Source organism: Daphnia pulex, chromosome 2 (assembly GCF_021134715.1).
Source record: "Daphnia pulex isolate KAP4 chromosome 2, ASM2113471v1".
NCBI lineage: Eukaryota > Metazoa > Arthropoda > Branchiopoda > Diplostraca > Daphniidae > Daphnia > Daphnia pulex.
In genome coordinates, this window is record NC_060018.1 from 12,574,658 (window position 1) to 12,587,389 (window position 12,732).

At 39.0% G+C, this 12,732-nt stretch overlaps 4 protein-coding genes and 1 long non-coding RNA gene across 6 annotated transcripts; 1 reads left to right on the forward strand and 4 right to left on the reverse strand.

The window, feature by feature from the left end:
* Nucleotides 1–573: 573 nt before the first annotated feature.
* LOC124205229 lies at nt 574–993 on the reverse strand. The gene is made up of 3 exons (XR_006879255.1): nt 947–993; nt 784–881; nt 574–714 (listed from the first exon to the last, which is right to left on the reverse strand). It is a non-coding gene; the product is annotated as an uncharacterized LOC124205229 (long non-coding RNA).
* Nucleotides 994–2,641: 1,648 nt separating this feature from the next.
* On the reverse strand, nt 2,642–4,990 carry LOC124205187 (origin recognition complex subunit 6-like). Its single transcript, XM_046602563.1, has 9 exons — nt 4,853–4,990; nt 4,481–4,730; nt 4,249–4,386; nt 3,799–4,188; nt 3,591–3,720; nt 3,366–3,529; nt 3,206–3,289; nt 2,951–3,138; nt 2,642–2,882 (listed from the first exon to the last, which is right to left on the reverse strand). The coding sequence occupies exons 4-9, from the start codon at nt 3,849–3,851 to the stop codon at nt 2,776–2,778; spliced, it is 726 nt and encodes a 241-aa protein (XP_046458519.1). The 5' UTR covers nt 3,852–4,188; nt 4,249–4,386; nt 4,481–4,730; nt 4,853–4,990; the 3' UTR covers nt 2,642–2,775.
* On the reverse strand, nt 4,825–9,439 carry LOC124204992 (glucose-6-phosphate exchanger SLC37A2-like). Its single transcript, XM_046602272.1, has 14 exons — nt 9,299–9,439; nt 9,082–9,198; nt 8,842–9,020; nt 8,460–8,538; nt 7,783–7,918; nt 7,578–7,659; nt 7,248–7,465; nt 7,014–7,175; nt 6,774–6,926; nt 6,582–6,672; nt 6,363–6,511; nt 6,081–6,282; nt 5,915–6,012; nt 4,825–5,826 (listed from the first exon to the last, which is right to left on the reverse strand). Exons 2-14 carry the CDS (start codon nt 9,177–9,179, stop codon nt 5,740–5,742), a joined length of 1,734 nt encoding a protein of 577 aa, XP_046458228.1. The 5' UTR covers nt 9,180–9,198; nt 9,299–9,439; the 3' UTR covers nt 4,825–5,739.
* Nucleotides 9,440–9,528: 89 nt separating this feature from the next.
* On the forward strand, nt 9,529–11,304 carry LOC124205069 (arginine-hydroxylase NDUFAF5, mitochondrial-like). Of its 2 annotated transcripts, XM_046602393.1 has the most exons (8): nt 9,529–9,668; nt 9,741–9,859; nt 9,914–10,053; nt 10,111–10,215; nt 10,279–10,590; nt 10,653–10,739; nt 10,808–10,952; nt 11,011–11,304. In XM_046602393.1, the coding sequence occupies exons 3-8, from the start codon at nt 9,940–9,942 to the stop codon at nt 11,244–11,246; spliced, it is 999 nt and encodes a 332-aa protein (XP_046458349.1). In that variant the 5' UTR covers nt 9,529–9,668; nt 9,741–9,859; nt 9,914–9,939; the 3' UTR covers nt 11,247–11,304. The 2 variants fall into 2 exon arrangements, with proteins under 2 accessions (XP_046458349.1, XP_046458343.1); XM_046602387.1 differs by lacking the exon at nt 9,741–9,859 and having other exon boundaries at nt 9,543–9,668.
* LOC124205061 (threonine aspartase 1-like) lies at nt 11,250–12,729 on the reverse strand. Its single transcript, XM_046602375.1, has 5 exons — nt 12,516–12,729; nt 12,173–12,456; nt 11,924–12,107; nt 11,763–11,861; nt 11,250–11,702 (listed from the first exon to the last, which is right to left on the reverse strand). The coding sequence occupies exons 1-5, from the start codon at nt 12,615–12,617 to the stop codon at nt 11,262–11,264; spliced, it is 1,110 nt and encodes a 369-aa protein (XP_046458331.1). The 5' UTR covers nt 12,618–12,729; the 3' UTR covers nt 11,250–11,261.
* Nucleotides 12,730–12,732: the final 3 nt, after the last annotated feature.

The following is a 12,732-nucleotide window of genomic DNA, read 5'->3' on the forward strand; positions in this document are numbered from 1 at the left end:
CAAAATCGAGAATTTTCCTGAACTATAGTTCAGGAAAATTCTTGAAACCGGAAGTACGCGTACGTAAAAAACAGAACATGAACTTTACCACAAATTTTACGAGGATTACGAATATGGGGTTCTTTTGTGCGTCAGATCAATATTTACTAAACTACTGACAGAAATGAGAAAACCGGAAGTAGAAAAAAATACACATTTTTAAAAATCTACCAAGTGAGCTTTGTTGGGGGAATAGTTATCGTTAGTTATCACTAAATATTTCAACAAAATAACTGCCAATAAATGTTTAAAAAGATGTGCAAAGTAACTGAAACTGACTATTTGACAGCTGCAAATTTTCAAAAAGCCATCTAGCGTTAGAAAAAAGAAACGTCCAAGTAAAACTTTGTTTGCGCGCAAGAAAGGCCTGATTTTGGAATTATTACACAGACACAGAGTTTAACGCAACTAGATTATTAGTAGATAATCTACAAAAGTAAGACAATTGTCGGGTACCTGGGCATAATCCCGTGGTGAGTAACTGCAGGTGTGTAACAGCAAAGGGTAGCGACCACTGAAGTGTTCCAACTCGTCGGTGAAGTAAGACAAGTTGTAGCAGCAAAAGCAGTGAAGCTAGATGAGCGTACGTCGGGAAGATATAAGCAGAACGTTGCTGGATGTCCCTCTTCCTTTATGGACAAAGGTCAGCATTGGCTTAAGGATCTATTATGTGCTCTGTAACAAAAAATGTATTGCATTAATGAATTGAAAATATAACAGTTAATAAAGCATTTCAATCTTTACCTAAACTAACAAGCACACTGAAGTTTTCATGATAAAAAACCGTAAAAATGGAAATCACAGCAACCAACAGGCTTACTCCTTAGGTTGAGGTAAATTTCCTGATGTTAAAGAAAGTGTCATGTAGTATTGCAGTAGCGTGTTGATAGGTTATATTGATGCTTACCTTTATCATATGGGTGAATGGTGCTGAATTTAGTAAGGCATTTGATGTGGTGTGGTTGGTGTGGTAGCTGTAATGGGGAAATGCCTCGTCTCCACACATTTGTATTCCACGATATGTGAGCTTCACACATGAGTTTTAGGCTTTTGACAACATGATGGGTCTATTGGATGGAAAGTGACTGAGCGCTAAGTCAACTTTTTGGAATGACTGACAGTATGCATCTAGAATTTGAAGAAATAAGTTAGTACAGTATAAAAATTAGGAAATTAAGTAAAGATAAACCTACACATGATACAAAGTCCATTTTGGTAATTGAAATCACAGGAATATAAGTATTAATTAGCTACAATTTGTTTCGCCTATTATTTTGTTTGCCTGTTTCTCGATCAAAAACAACAAGGGCGACACTAGCGACATCTGGTAATGAGTTTGGAATCCTAAGTTGGTTGCAATATTATTTTTTAAAAACCTGACAATAGAACTCCACCGAAAATAAAAACCCAATATTTTATTTTAAAAATACCAGACAATAGAACTCCAATGCTCGACAGTAGAACTCCACACGCGACAATAGAACTCCGATAATTTGAGCTACGACTGTGCAACCAACTTCAAAACTCATTACCAGATTTCGCTAGCGTCGCCTTTGTTGTTTTTACCAAATTGAACTTCGTAACTTATGAAGGTTTATCTTCACCTAATTTCCTTATTTTTATACTGTACCAACTTATTTCTTCAAATTGAATATATACAATAGCCACGCTACAAAAGAAGAAGAAGGTAGGGGCTATAGGGCTAGTCGCTTAGCCTGCGCCCAACAACTGAAGATTTAACTATGGCCGCCAGATGTCGTCTTCAGTGCCCCAGCCATAAAGTAAACCCATAACCGATTAACCATAAAACAAATTTTAAAAAATAACGATCAAATCCATGACGAAGACTTGATTTTACTACTATCAGGCTTTAAGTAGAGCGACTGATTTGTAGTGAAGACCACGGAACGGACTGCATTTCATTTCCACTCCATCTTCGCTCAACATCTTCCAGAGGTGAACCGCTTCCGCTTTGCTGCTCTCGTGTCTCGTCCAACATCATTCGCTCGGTGTGCACATGAAATAGCAGTCTCAGGATGAACTCTTCAGGGGTCTGTTTGTTGGCAAAGAAAAATTGTCGTTGACGGAGGGTTTCTTCGATGACTTTTTTTAAGTTTTGAAAACGACAAACGGACGAAAAATCAAAATTCTATCGTCAGGCAAGTCCGAGAAGTGAAAGACGATCATAACCTCGATCGTAATCGAGGTTTGAATGCGGTCATAATCAGCAGGGTCAGCGAATGTGAGTGGGAGCTTTCCTCCTTGCCTTTTTCAAATTGTCTCGTGGTTTCGTGAATGCGAGAAAAGAATTTTCCATTAATGACTCTTCTTAAATTACAATTAATAATCAACATTACAAGAAGCCAGAGAAAAACGGAGAAAACAGTTATTTTAAAATTTACAACAAGCCTCCAGCCGTCCTCCAGCAAGCCTCCCCCTGAAAGGATTCAGTTATTAAAGGAAGTGTGAGGTTTAGGTTTTGAGTACTTGAGTGGGATCGCAATTGCTTTTTAAAAGGCGATTTTCTCTTAAAAAAAGTAAAACATTAACGATACATTACTCAAATACTGATGTCTCTAAGCAGAAAATCAGTAGTCTACCGTTTCCTTTAAAAACTCCTTTATTTTCAATGTAAAAATTATCGTTCGTTAGTGAGAAATCAAGTAAAATTGACAAGATTCACATATGTACATCCAAACCTCTGAATTAAGAAAAACCAAGGTACGAGATATGTTGTTACTGGCCCTTATTTGCTTCTTCTAGCATGCGTCGTTTCCAGGAGGCAAAGTCGATTTCAGGAAGCTCTTGTTCCGCGTCATATAAGCGTTTCTCTTCATCCATAGCTAAAAAATAGGAAAAGGGACTAATCAATTCTGAGAAAACTTAAGTTTTCCGTAAAAGTAATCAATACCTGCAGCTTTTGCCTCGACGACTTCAATAAAACTATGAGTTCTTTTTGTAGTTTTCGGTTTAGAAACCTGTTCCTTCTGCATTTCTTTACCCAGTGTAACCATGGAAAGTACAAGTTTGTCAAACACCGATTTCTTCAAACCGCTCAATTCATGTAGTCTTCCTTTATCAACACCCATTCTCTTAACTCTGATGAAAAATAATTCAGCTTTAGATGACTGCAATAATTATTTGTATCAATGTAACAAATACTAACTTGCTTATTGACATGATTGCAGCAGCTTTAAATCCAGGATGATCCATGTTCTCCTGAAGACCAGTAGTACTCTGTTGACTGTATCTAAAGTTTAGTGAAATGTAAAAAAATAGTGGTTACTTGAAGATTCAAAGATATTTAATGAATGAAAATCACTGACTTGGCAAGTAAATTCTCTGCATCACTGACTATTTCAGGACAGCCCAGTTGAACACAAACATCCTTGATAGTTACATCTTTATTTAAACCTAAAACTTGTTTTATTGTCTGTTTTGTAGCCCTATAGGCAGAGTTCTTTAGGCCAGACAATTTAAGAGATAAATCCTATTAATAGTCCAAAGAAATCATTAGACAACAGTAATAAAAAGCCAATAGTATGTGTTACTTTGTCCACGGTTTGGTTTTCAGCTGAGGCAGCTAGATCTAAACACACCACCATCTGTGTTGTTCCTTGTATGTGAAATCCAGATGCTGCCGTTTTAAGACGAAGTAATCGTTCGTATTCCTGGGCTTTTCTAATGACGAAAATGTATCCAATCAGTCATTAGTTTGATGACAAAATCGACATGTAATAAAATTGAAAAATATTTTACCTAATTGCTTTGTCCGAAGTTACTCCAAGACGTTTAGCAAGCTCAGGAATCATTATGATATTTCTGAATGTGTTGAGTGTTGACCACTTGAGAGATTGACTGATTGGTGTGTTGAGAGTTGACCAAGTGCCACGAGACACTCGACACGAAATGAAATGGAATCTCTATCTTCGTGCCAGCGCGCCAATAATAACAATGGCGACAAAATGCCATCTGTAGTCAAACAAGTATACTATCGAAAGCATCCTGAAAATTGGAAAATGGAGAGGCGGGTAAAAAAAGTACGTACGAAAATTTGAAAATGAACAAAATGTAAGAATGTTGTCAAAGCCGTTAATTGATGAAAATCTGAAAGGACGGCGTGTTTTTCCTCTGAATTGAATTGGTTTCCTGAAATGTTTCTATTTATTACAATAATTATTTTTAGTTATCCACAAATGTTTTATGTACCTTCTTCGTTCTTCCTTCTATGATTGATTGCAGCGACAGTACTTCTATGATTGATTTGTCTCTTTCTTCAAAATCGGAATGTTTTAATTGAGAGATTTTCAAAAATAAATCATAGGAAAAGTGGATCAGCAGAGAAATCTTGAATCAATAAATCAATAGTGAAATAATGGAAACATAATGGTTTTTCGTAATGTAATAACACGCACAGAAATCTAGTAAATTGTTATCTTACCAAACCATTTAAAAAGTTTTCAGCTTAAAGATGTCGGTGATTGGTAGTGATAAAGTTTAAACCCAAATCACATCTCCAATAAAGTTGTCATTGAAACAATCCCCTTTTCCCCCCAAACCCCGTTTGCAAGTTGCAATACCGTTATCCTGTGAAGAGGAGCGAATAGCGTGAGCAGCGTTTAAAATCTTTTTTTGGTTTAAGATCAGCGTGCAAATGTTGTAGTAGAGTTCCCAACGGCGCTAAATCGATCCTGGAAAAATTGAAAGCATAATTTCGATTAGATTAGTGGCAGTGTACATGAGATTTTTTAACAGATTCTCTATTGCCTCGAAAATGTTAAAAAGTTCTTTAATATATTTTTTATTTAGATACCATCAATTTTAGATTTCATCAGTCGGGTCGTTGGGAGACATGTTTGGCGGAATGGCCATCACGCTTTGTTTTTTTTTCTCAATGAAAGCACAGTTTCTTTCCTCTCTCGCCTTGCCCCCACCAGACACACATTATGACGCAAACGTTAGCACACATTCACCACCAAACACACAGGCAAGTTGAAAGAGAAAGGAAAAAAAAATAAGGCAGAATAATAATAAGGGATGTAAAAAATTGAAAATTCTGTCCAGCTTTTTTGAGGGGTCACTAAGATAACGGTGAATCGATCTATATTAACTCACGAGGGAATCTCGGCTTTTTTCAATCAACAAAAAAGAATGAGTGGAAAAAGGGGAGGGCGGGGGGGGAAACACTCTACGAAAAACTTGTGCTCTGTACAATGTGCACAAACAGGATGTGGGAGGAAATCGGTTTTCAATGATAATAATAATTATATATAATTGTGAACTGAATTTGGAGGAAGGAAGAAGGCTTGTCTGCGTAGTCCCCACCAGTTGTCACGCGTGCACTTGGTATGCAAATCCACAGTGGAGAAAAAGGGATGACAACAACAATGTTCCATTTTGGGCACTTTTTTTTTCGTCTTCTTTTGTTTTGCATAAAAAGGGGAGACAATAAAGAGAGTAGAAGGGCAGACCGAGCATGAAAGGAATGTAAAGCCGATCAAAACAAGCCGATCCACCGAAAAAGTTCACTTAGCGAACAAACATTAATTATTTTCTTAATTATTTTTCTCCGTAATGATGGTATAAAGCCAATCATGAACTTTCTTTTTTTGATATAAAACAAAGGATGAATAAACGAGGCCAAACGTCAAGTAGTGTCGAGGACGACTCCTCTGTCCGTCTGCCCTTAGGCTACAAAAGTTAGGCCATACGCTCTCGCTTAAAGCGCATCTCCCGTCGTCGCTCGCGGAACCGCTCAATTTCGTGTTTGACCAGGCGAGACAGTAACTAAACGCAGAAAAGACTTTAGTTTGACCAGTACTTGGTGATTGGTTTAAAATCTGTTTAAAGAAAAATATGGTAAAAAAGGACATACGACTAGAGCGATGACATCCGCAACCATTAGCATATAAAAGACATTGTCCCAACCGTAGTCGGAGACCGTTCCAGCTATTAGAGGACCAACAGCAGCTCCTGCATTTCACCCGTCAAATAAATCCTCTTGTTTTATGTTTAAAAAATAAGATGTGTGACTACGTTACCGATTGACCCAGTGCCGTCAATAATGGCAGTAACGGTGGCTAGGGCACGTGCAGATCCCCGAAGCGACTGATGAGTACCCAACTCGGTCGAGACTGCCGTTGTGATTAGGGCGTAGGGACCATTCACCAGCAAGCCGACAGACATGAGAAGGAGAATATTGGACGCCAGACTTATCGTTCCAAACGTTTGGTAGATGAAGAGCTACCCGTGGGATTTTTAGAAAAGAAAAAATTAAAACGATTAAAATAGTTTTCTAGGAAAGTAATAACATTTTGTTTTACCATGGGAATAGCCACGACCAACATAACGGCGCATGTTACGGCACTCATGCCAGTAACGTCGCTCAATACGCCGGCAATGATACCGCCCACAATGCCACCCACGTCGAAGAGTGTCGATAAATCTGCGCTCTCGGAGGCATCGAAGGATGCTGAATTCATAAGAAAATAAACAATTCAGTTAAAATTAAAATTAAAGATGTTTTTATAAGAAAAACTTACTGGATGCATTGATGTACCGTGGCAACCAGAAAAGAAAGGTATAGTTGATGAGCTTGGCGAAGAAGAGGCACAAGGAGAATTCAATCACGCCCTATTTGAGAGGTCAACGGATGTTTGTTATTATGTCAACTATGCGTCGATGGCCTAGTCTAATTTTTGAAGAATTTTGGTGTTTATTCGATTAGATAGTACCGGAATGCGAAGAGCTTGAATAAATCCAATAGCTTTCTCCCTCCGGTGGAAGTCGGGATTGTTGAGGCTGACCGGCGCCTTTGCCAGGATGTCAGCGCTGGAAATGGTGATTTCAGAAGGCACTTTATCGGGAGTACCAACTTCGGTGGAATCCTAAGACACAGGATGTGCGGGAGGCGAAGAGGAAATCGTTAGTTACAACCATTTATAAAGCTGATGCAAGAATCGAAATAGTGTTACCACGCTGTTGTCAGTCGGCGTTAACAACGATTCCCGTTCGGGGTCAATAGTGATGGACGAGCTGGCCGACGAGCTGGTGGAACCATTGGCATAGAGACGCATATTCCGGTTGCGACCGGGACTGCTACTTTCATCTTCAATACTTGAATAACCACTGCGAATCTGTAAGCAAATAAAATCATTACACAATTATACAAAAATTGGCTTTTAGTCGGAAAGGAAAGCAAATCGTACCTCTTCCTGCCGATTTCCGTGGTGATCAGGAGGATGGCACCCAACTGAGCGCGGGTCAGTCACCAAAAACAGGAAGATGATGAAACCCATGAAGCCGATGATAGCGCCGGGAATAATGAAGGACATTCCCCAATTGCTCTCGACAAAGTGGCCGGCGATAAGGGAGCCCAAGATGTTACCAACCGAAGTGTGAGAGTTCCAGATGCCGAAAATGAGACCTATTCGTGGGGACGACAAACAAATCATGAAATTAACAGTGCAAATTTGCCCAAGGTCCACTTGGGCCAAGGGACGGCAGTCTCGCAATGACTCTGGTTTTGACAGTTATACCTCTTTTTCCCTTTCCAAACCAGTTACCGACTGCAGTCACTACACCGGGCCATCCAGTGGATTGGGCAAAACCAGCTATCGTCTATGATCATTGAGTGGCGTATAAGTACACAATTGACATTGTTCATAAATAATGGGTAAGGAACTTTCTAATTGACAATGGTAATATTGACCAATTTAATCATTTGTTCAAAAGTGTACATACCTGGACTATGAAGAAGTAAGGTAACGAGTGGATACCTTGCGAGTAAGATACGCCGAATAGGTAGGTGAAAAAACCTGACGTGAGCATGCCCAACGCCAGGAAATAGCGCAAATTTACTCGCTCAGCAATGAATCCACTGCGATAGTCGTTAAAAAAAATAAAGAAAAGAAAAAAATTAATTTCAGTTCATTTTAGCGATGAATCATCGCCTTGCAGTCACCATTATGACCCACTAGCAAAAGGGGGAGTCTTGTATACACGTCTTAGATTACCCCCCTAAATAACAAACTCGCGGAAGTAGTTATGAGTCAACGCTTGGATCGGGTTGATTTTGTGGTATATACGCTACCGACATTTCTACACATAACAAGTTGCTGATTGGTTAGGGTCTTCCGGTGCATCCATACTTTAACGAAGGAAGTATGATAGGGGGATGGGGGTTATTTATCGGACGATATGGTTTGAAGATAAACCCCAGTCTGACGCATAGGAATGCGCTCTCCTTTTTTTCTTTTTTAAATAATGGAGGAGACAGAAATTGTTTTTGAAAGTGGAATATAGGGTGTAGGGAGGAGGAGTAGAAAAGGAAAACGTTTTTCATTTTTATAGATTTTATATAGGTCCTTAAAAAAGAGGGCGGAAATAAGTCCCTCTCTTGGGATTGGGATCAAACTCACCTAAGAAACATGCCGGCTGCGTAGGCAAAAAGGAAGGCCGAATCCAGGGTACCTAGCAAGGTCTGTGAATTTTTTCCATCTAGAAAAATAAAGGAAGAAAAATGCCGAAAGCTTTGTCAATATATCCGTTGCCTTCAATCGCCTTAAACCATGAATTTTACAGTTCATAAAACTTAAGTTTTTTTTACCACCACATTCTCCCATTAGGCATCTCTATTTTTGTTGGGGTGAGGGGGATAGGAAGGGGGATAAGAGGGTCAAACTGGAGGAGGGAACATGAACATGTCACATGTACAAAGCATGTACATTGAAAATCTTGGAAACAACATGAGTATCAAGGTCACTTTAAATTTGAGAAAACATGAAATGACTAACAACTCACCAAATGGAGCCCAATCACACCAAGAGTCTTTGTTGTCATCGTCAATGTGTGTTCCAGGTGGAGGAATTAAACCACTGCAATTCTGACTCAAAACATTCTTTACAACACTGATTGGTTTTCTTGACATGTGATATGCTGTGTAGGTGAAGAATGTTAGTAACAATATAGATGTTCGGTATCTATGGAAAGAATAGAATGTCATTACGTCAATCAGCTTGGTGTTTTCAAAAATAAACTTACATGAACGGTCTTGATCCTCTAAAGTTTGGGCAAAAACAACTTCCAAATTTTCGAATTATTGCGACACCCAAAGGCACATCATGGGCGGAATGAGGCATTTTGTTACAAGTAGACAAGCTACACAATGAAACAAAGGAATGGAAATTGCAAACAATTAGATCTTTTGTAAGCAATGAAGCTTGGTAAAGTAAACACCAAGGAAGTTTCATTTCCTTACCAAATTTCACGAAATCAATAACTAACTGCAAACGACCAGAGTAAATAGTCGGACAAAACTTTAGCCACGTATACACGGAACGGTGGTGAACAATTTTGTGAAAATTTTGAAGCTGGTCTATGTTGTCATGGGATACACAGCAGACAACAGAGCCAACAGCTGGGATTTCTACTTCAGTGCCTCAGGCTGTTTCACGCGCATCTGTACACATGCATAGTCTGCTATGCGATAAAGGAGGGATCTGGGGGCATATTTTATATTCGATCCTCTTCTTGTTTTTTGTTTGCTACTCACAGCTATTTAGCTCAGCAACAACAAAATATGTCCATAAAGCGTTTATCACTACTCGTCTGTCCGACTCAATTGCAAGGTTACTATATAAATTTATGTATTTTAAAATTTAAGTGAATTTTCAGACGATGACGGTTTTGTTGTCTGACAGTAACGATAAGACCGTCATGTAATTGCATCAGTTCCGCCAGCTGCTAGTTGTATTTGCACAAGGCTAAAGTTAAAACTGTTTCTTAATACTCTTTGAGCTAACTCCAACCATAGCATATGGTAGGCTCATGTAAATGAACCTTACTTTAACTGATGTCTTGATTTATGAAATAGGTTACTTATATAATGGGACCAGAAGGATGAGTCAAAACAGCCACAACATGAATGTGTTTGATCGTTTGGCCAAGAAATTGCAAAGGGACCGAACTGCAAAGAATGAGGATTATCATCAATTTAACTACATCAAAGATGAAGTATTTAAAGTTAAAAAATATTTGTGTGGCCATATGTTATGAGATTAAATAATTTAGGTTGGCAACAGATTATCAGATCGAGTGTATGACATCAACAGAAAATTCAAAAAAGGCCTGGATCTAGGTTGTGGGTATGGACATGTGAGCAGACATCTAACAAAGGTTGTCAGTAGGAGGTTTTAATAATATTTGAGTTGTTTAACTAATCTTGTTTTTCAATTTTAGGATGCAGTGGAGGAGTTGGTCATGTGCGATCATTCAGCGTTAGTTTTAGAGAAAGCCTCGATACCGGAAGATACGACCATAAATTGTCGGAAAATGGTTGTGGACGAAGAAACCCTTCCCTTTGAAGAAGAGAGCTTTGATCTCGTTATGAGTAGTTTAAGTTTACATTGGGTAAATCAATTACCGAGCACTTTCTCTCAAATTATGAAATGTTTACGTCCTGACGGTGTATTTATTGGCGCTCTTTTTGGAGGCGAAACCCTGTACGAACTGAGGGGTTCACTGCAACTAGGAGAGACCGAACGGGAAGGAGTATGTTATGATTTTACTACTTTTTAATCGTTTAATGAACTAATTTGTTTGTATCACTGCAGGGTTTCGCTGCACACATATCACCCTTCGCTGCAATCCGAGACATTGGTGGACTTCTTAACTCCGCTGGATTCACCATGCTAACCATCGTGAGAAATATTACACCCCCAAAGATGTTATATTATTAATTTCGACTAACAACGGTGTAAAAGGATAGGACACTGACGAAATAAGCGTAGGCTACCCTTCAATGTTCGAACTAATGGAAGATCTTAAAGGAATGGGCGAAAATAACGCTTCGTGGATCCGCAAACTGCATTTGCATCGGGACACGATGTTCGCTGCGTCAGCCATCTATAAAGGTTTCTTGACATTTTCTTCTTTTTTCTTAGTTTTGCTAATACCCCTCTTGATCAATAGAACTCTATGGAAATGAAGACGGGTCTATTCCAGCAACGTTTCAGATTATTTACATGATCGGGTGGAAACCTGATCCTTCACAGCCTAAACCCCTCGAGCGCGGAACAGGAGAAATATCCATTAAAGATCTCTATCGGCTCGATGAAGTCGTGAAAAATGCCACCGAGAACATGGTCAAGCAAACTGCTAAAGAAATTACTCACAATTTGGAGGATAACGACGGGAAAAAGATGTAACGCTTGTTGTTCTCCTTAATTTATTAGTTTCACAATAAAGCCTTCCATAGTCAACCTACTGGAATGTGATGAGTTATTTGCATTTGTCGGTGTCGCAAGCGACGTGTTTCGAGACACCCGAACAATAGCCTTTTCATGGTTAGTGCTCATGAAACCGACGACCATCGAATCAGTTGTGAAGGCCATGTTGAAATCTATCGAATCTTCGCTATAATACGCCACTAGAACACCACCCATCCGGTCATAGACGTCATCAGACAGCATTTCTGAATGGATGAACTCGTCACACATGAGCTCTTTCAAGTGGAAAGCCGGATCTCCTCGCTCTAATATGGTTTGACCAAGCTTCTTGGCCAAGGTTGTTTGGATGAGTTGCTCGCCACAACCAGAAGTTGACACAGCAACACCACCGGAGCTGGAATGCTGCGCCCAACAACCACAGCCGTAAACTGGCACCTATCGCAATATACACATTGTAAATGACTACTAAAATGACAAGAAGGAATAAAGGAAAACCTGTCCAACTCGGCCGGGAAGCTTCATAGCAATTCCTCCCGAACTCGATGCACTTGCAATGTCACCATTCGTATCTATGCAAATTACTCCTACTGTATCCTAGATTTAAAAAATAACCATGATATTTGGATAACATTACTTTAGGAAACCAAATATATTACTTGACTTGGGTTTGGCTGCACTGTGATCTTTAGCCCACTTGATAAAGCTTTTCTGGATACTTCCAGCCGTTCTTTATATTTCTTATACTTTCTCATGGCTTTGTCAGATATAAGAGTGCTATTGTGAACAAGATTCAAACCTCGGTTTTTAGCAAAATCAGACGCTCCTTCTCCTACTAGAACACTAAAAAAAAGGCTGTGTTAATTTAACCACTCATTTTAAGTGATGCAAATGGTATTTTGAATTACAGTGGAGGTGTTCTACCAAGAAGTCTTGGTTCATTCTGGTATAAAATGATTTCTTTGGCTACCATTATAGGATTTTTAATACTTTTAAGTGATGAGACTGCTCCAAATCGTGTGTTTCTTTGATGTTTCAAAGACAACATGATTCCTGCATCACATTCAACTTCACCGCTCTCAGTGAGATTGGAGCCATATCCTGCATTAGTTAGTGGTGAATCTTCTAATATGCAAACCAATTCACACGTAACATCTAGTGCAGATTTTCCTTCTTGCAATAAAGCTGCTCCCTGGGAAAAACTTATCAAGTCAAACTATGAAACCATGAATCACTAATAGAAAGCCATGCCTTTTCACACGTTATTTTGCAAAGTTTTTTGTAAATAGCTTCAGATTTTGAACTATGGCAGCCTGCTCCAAGATGAATAGCAACAAATCCATACTGTGACATTTTTGCACTTTTATGGTTTAAATTTTGTCGAGAATTTTCATAACCGAAATTTCATTTTACAATTTGAAATGGGACTGATCGGTCCAGTTTGTGAGAGAGCTAGCAGAAGACTACC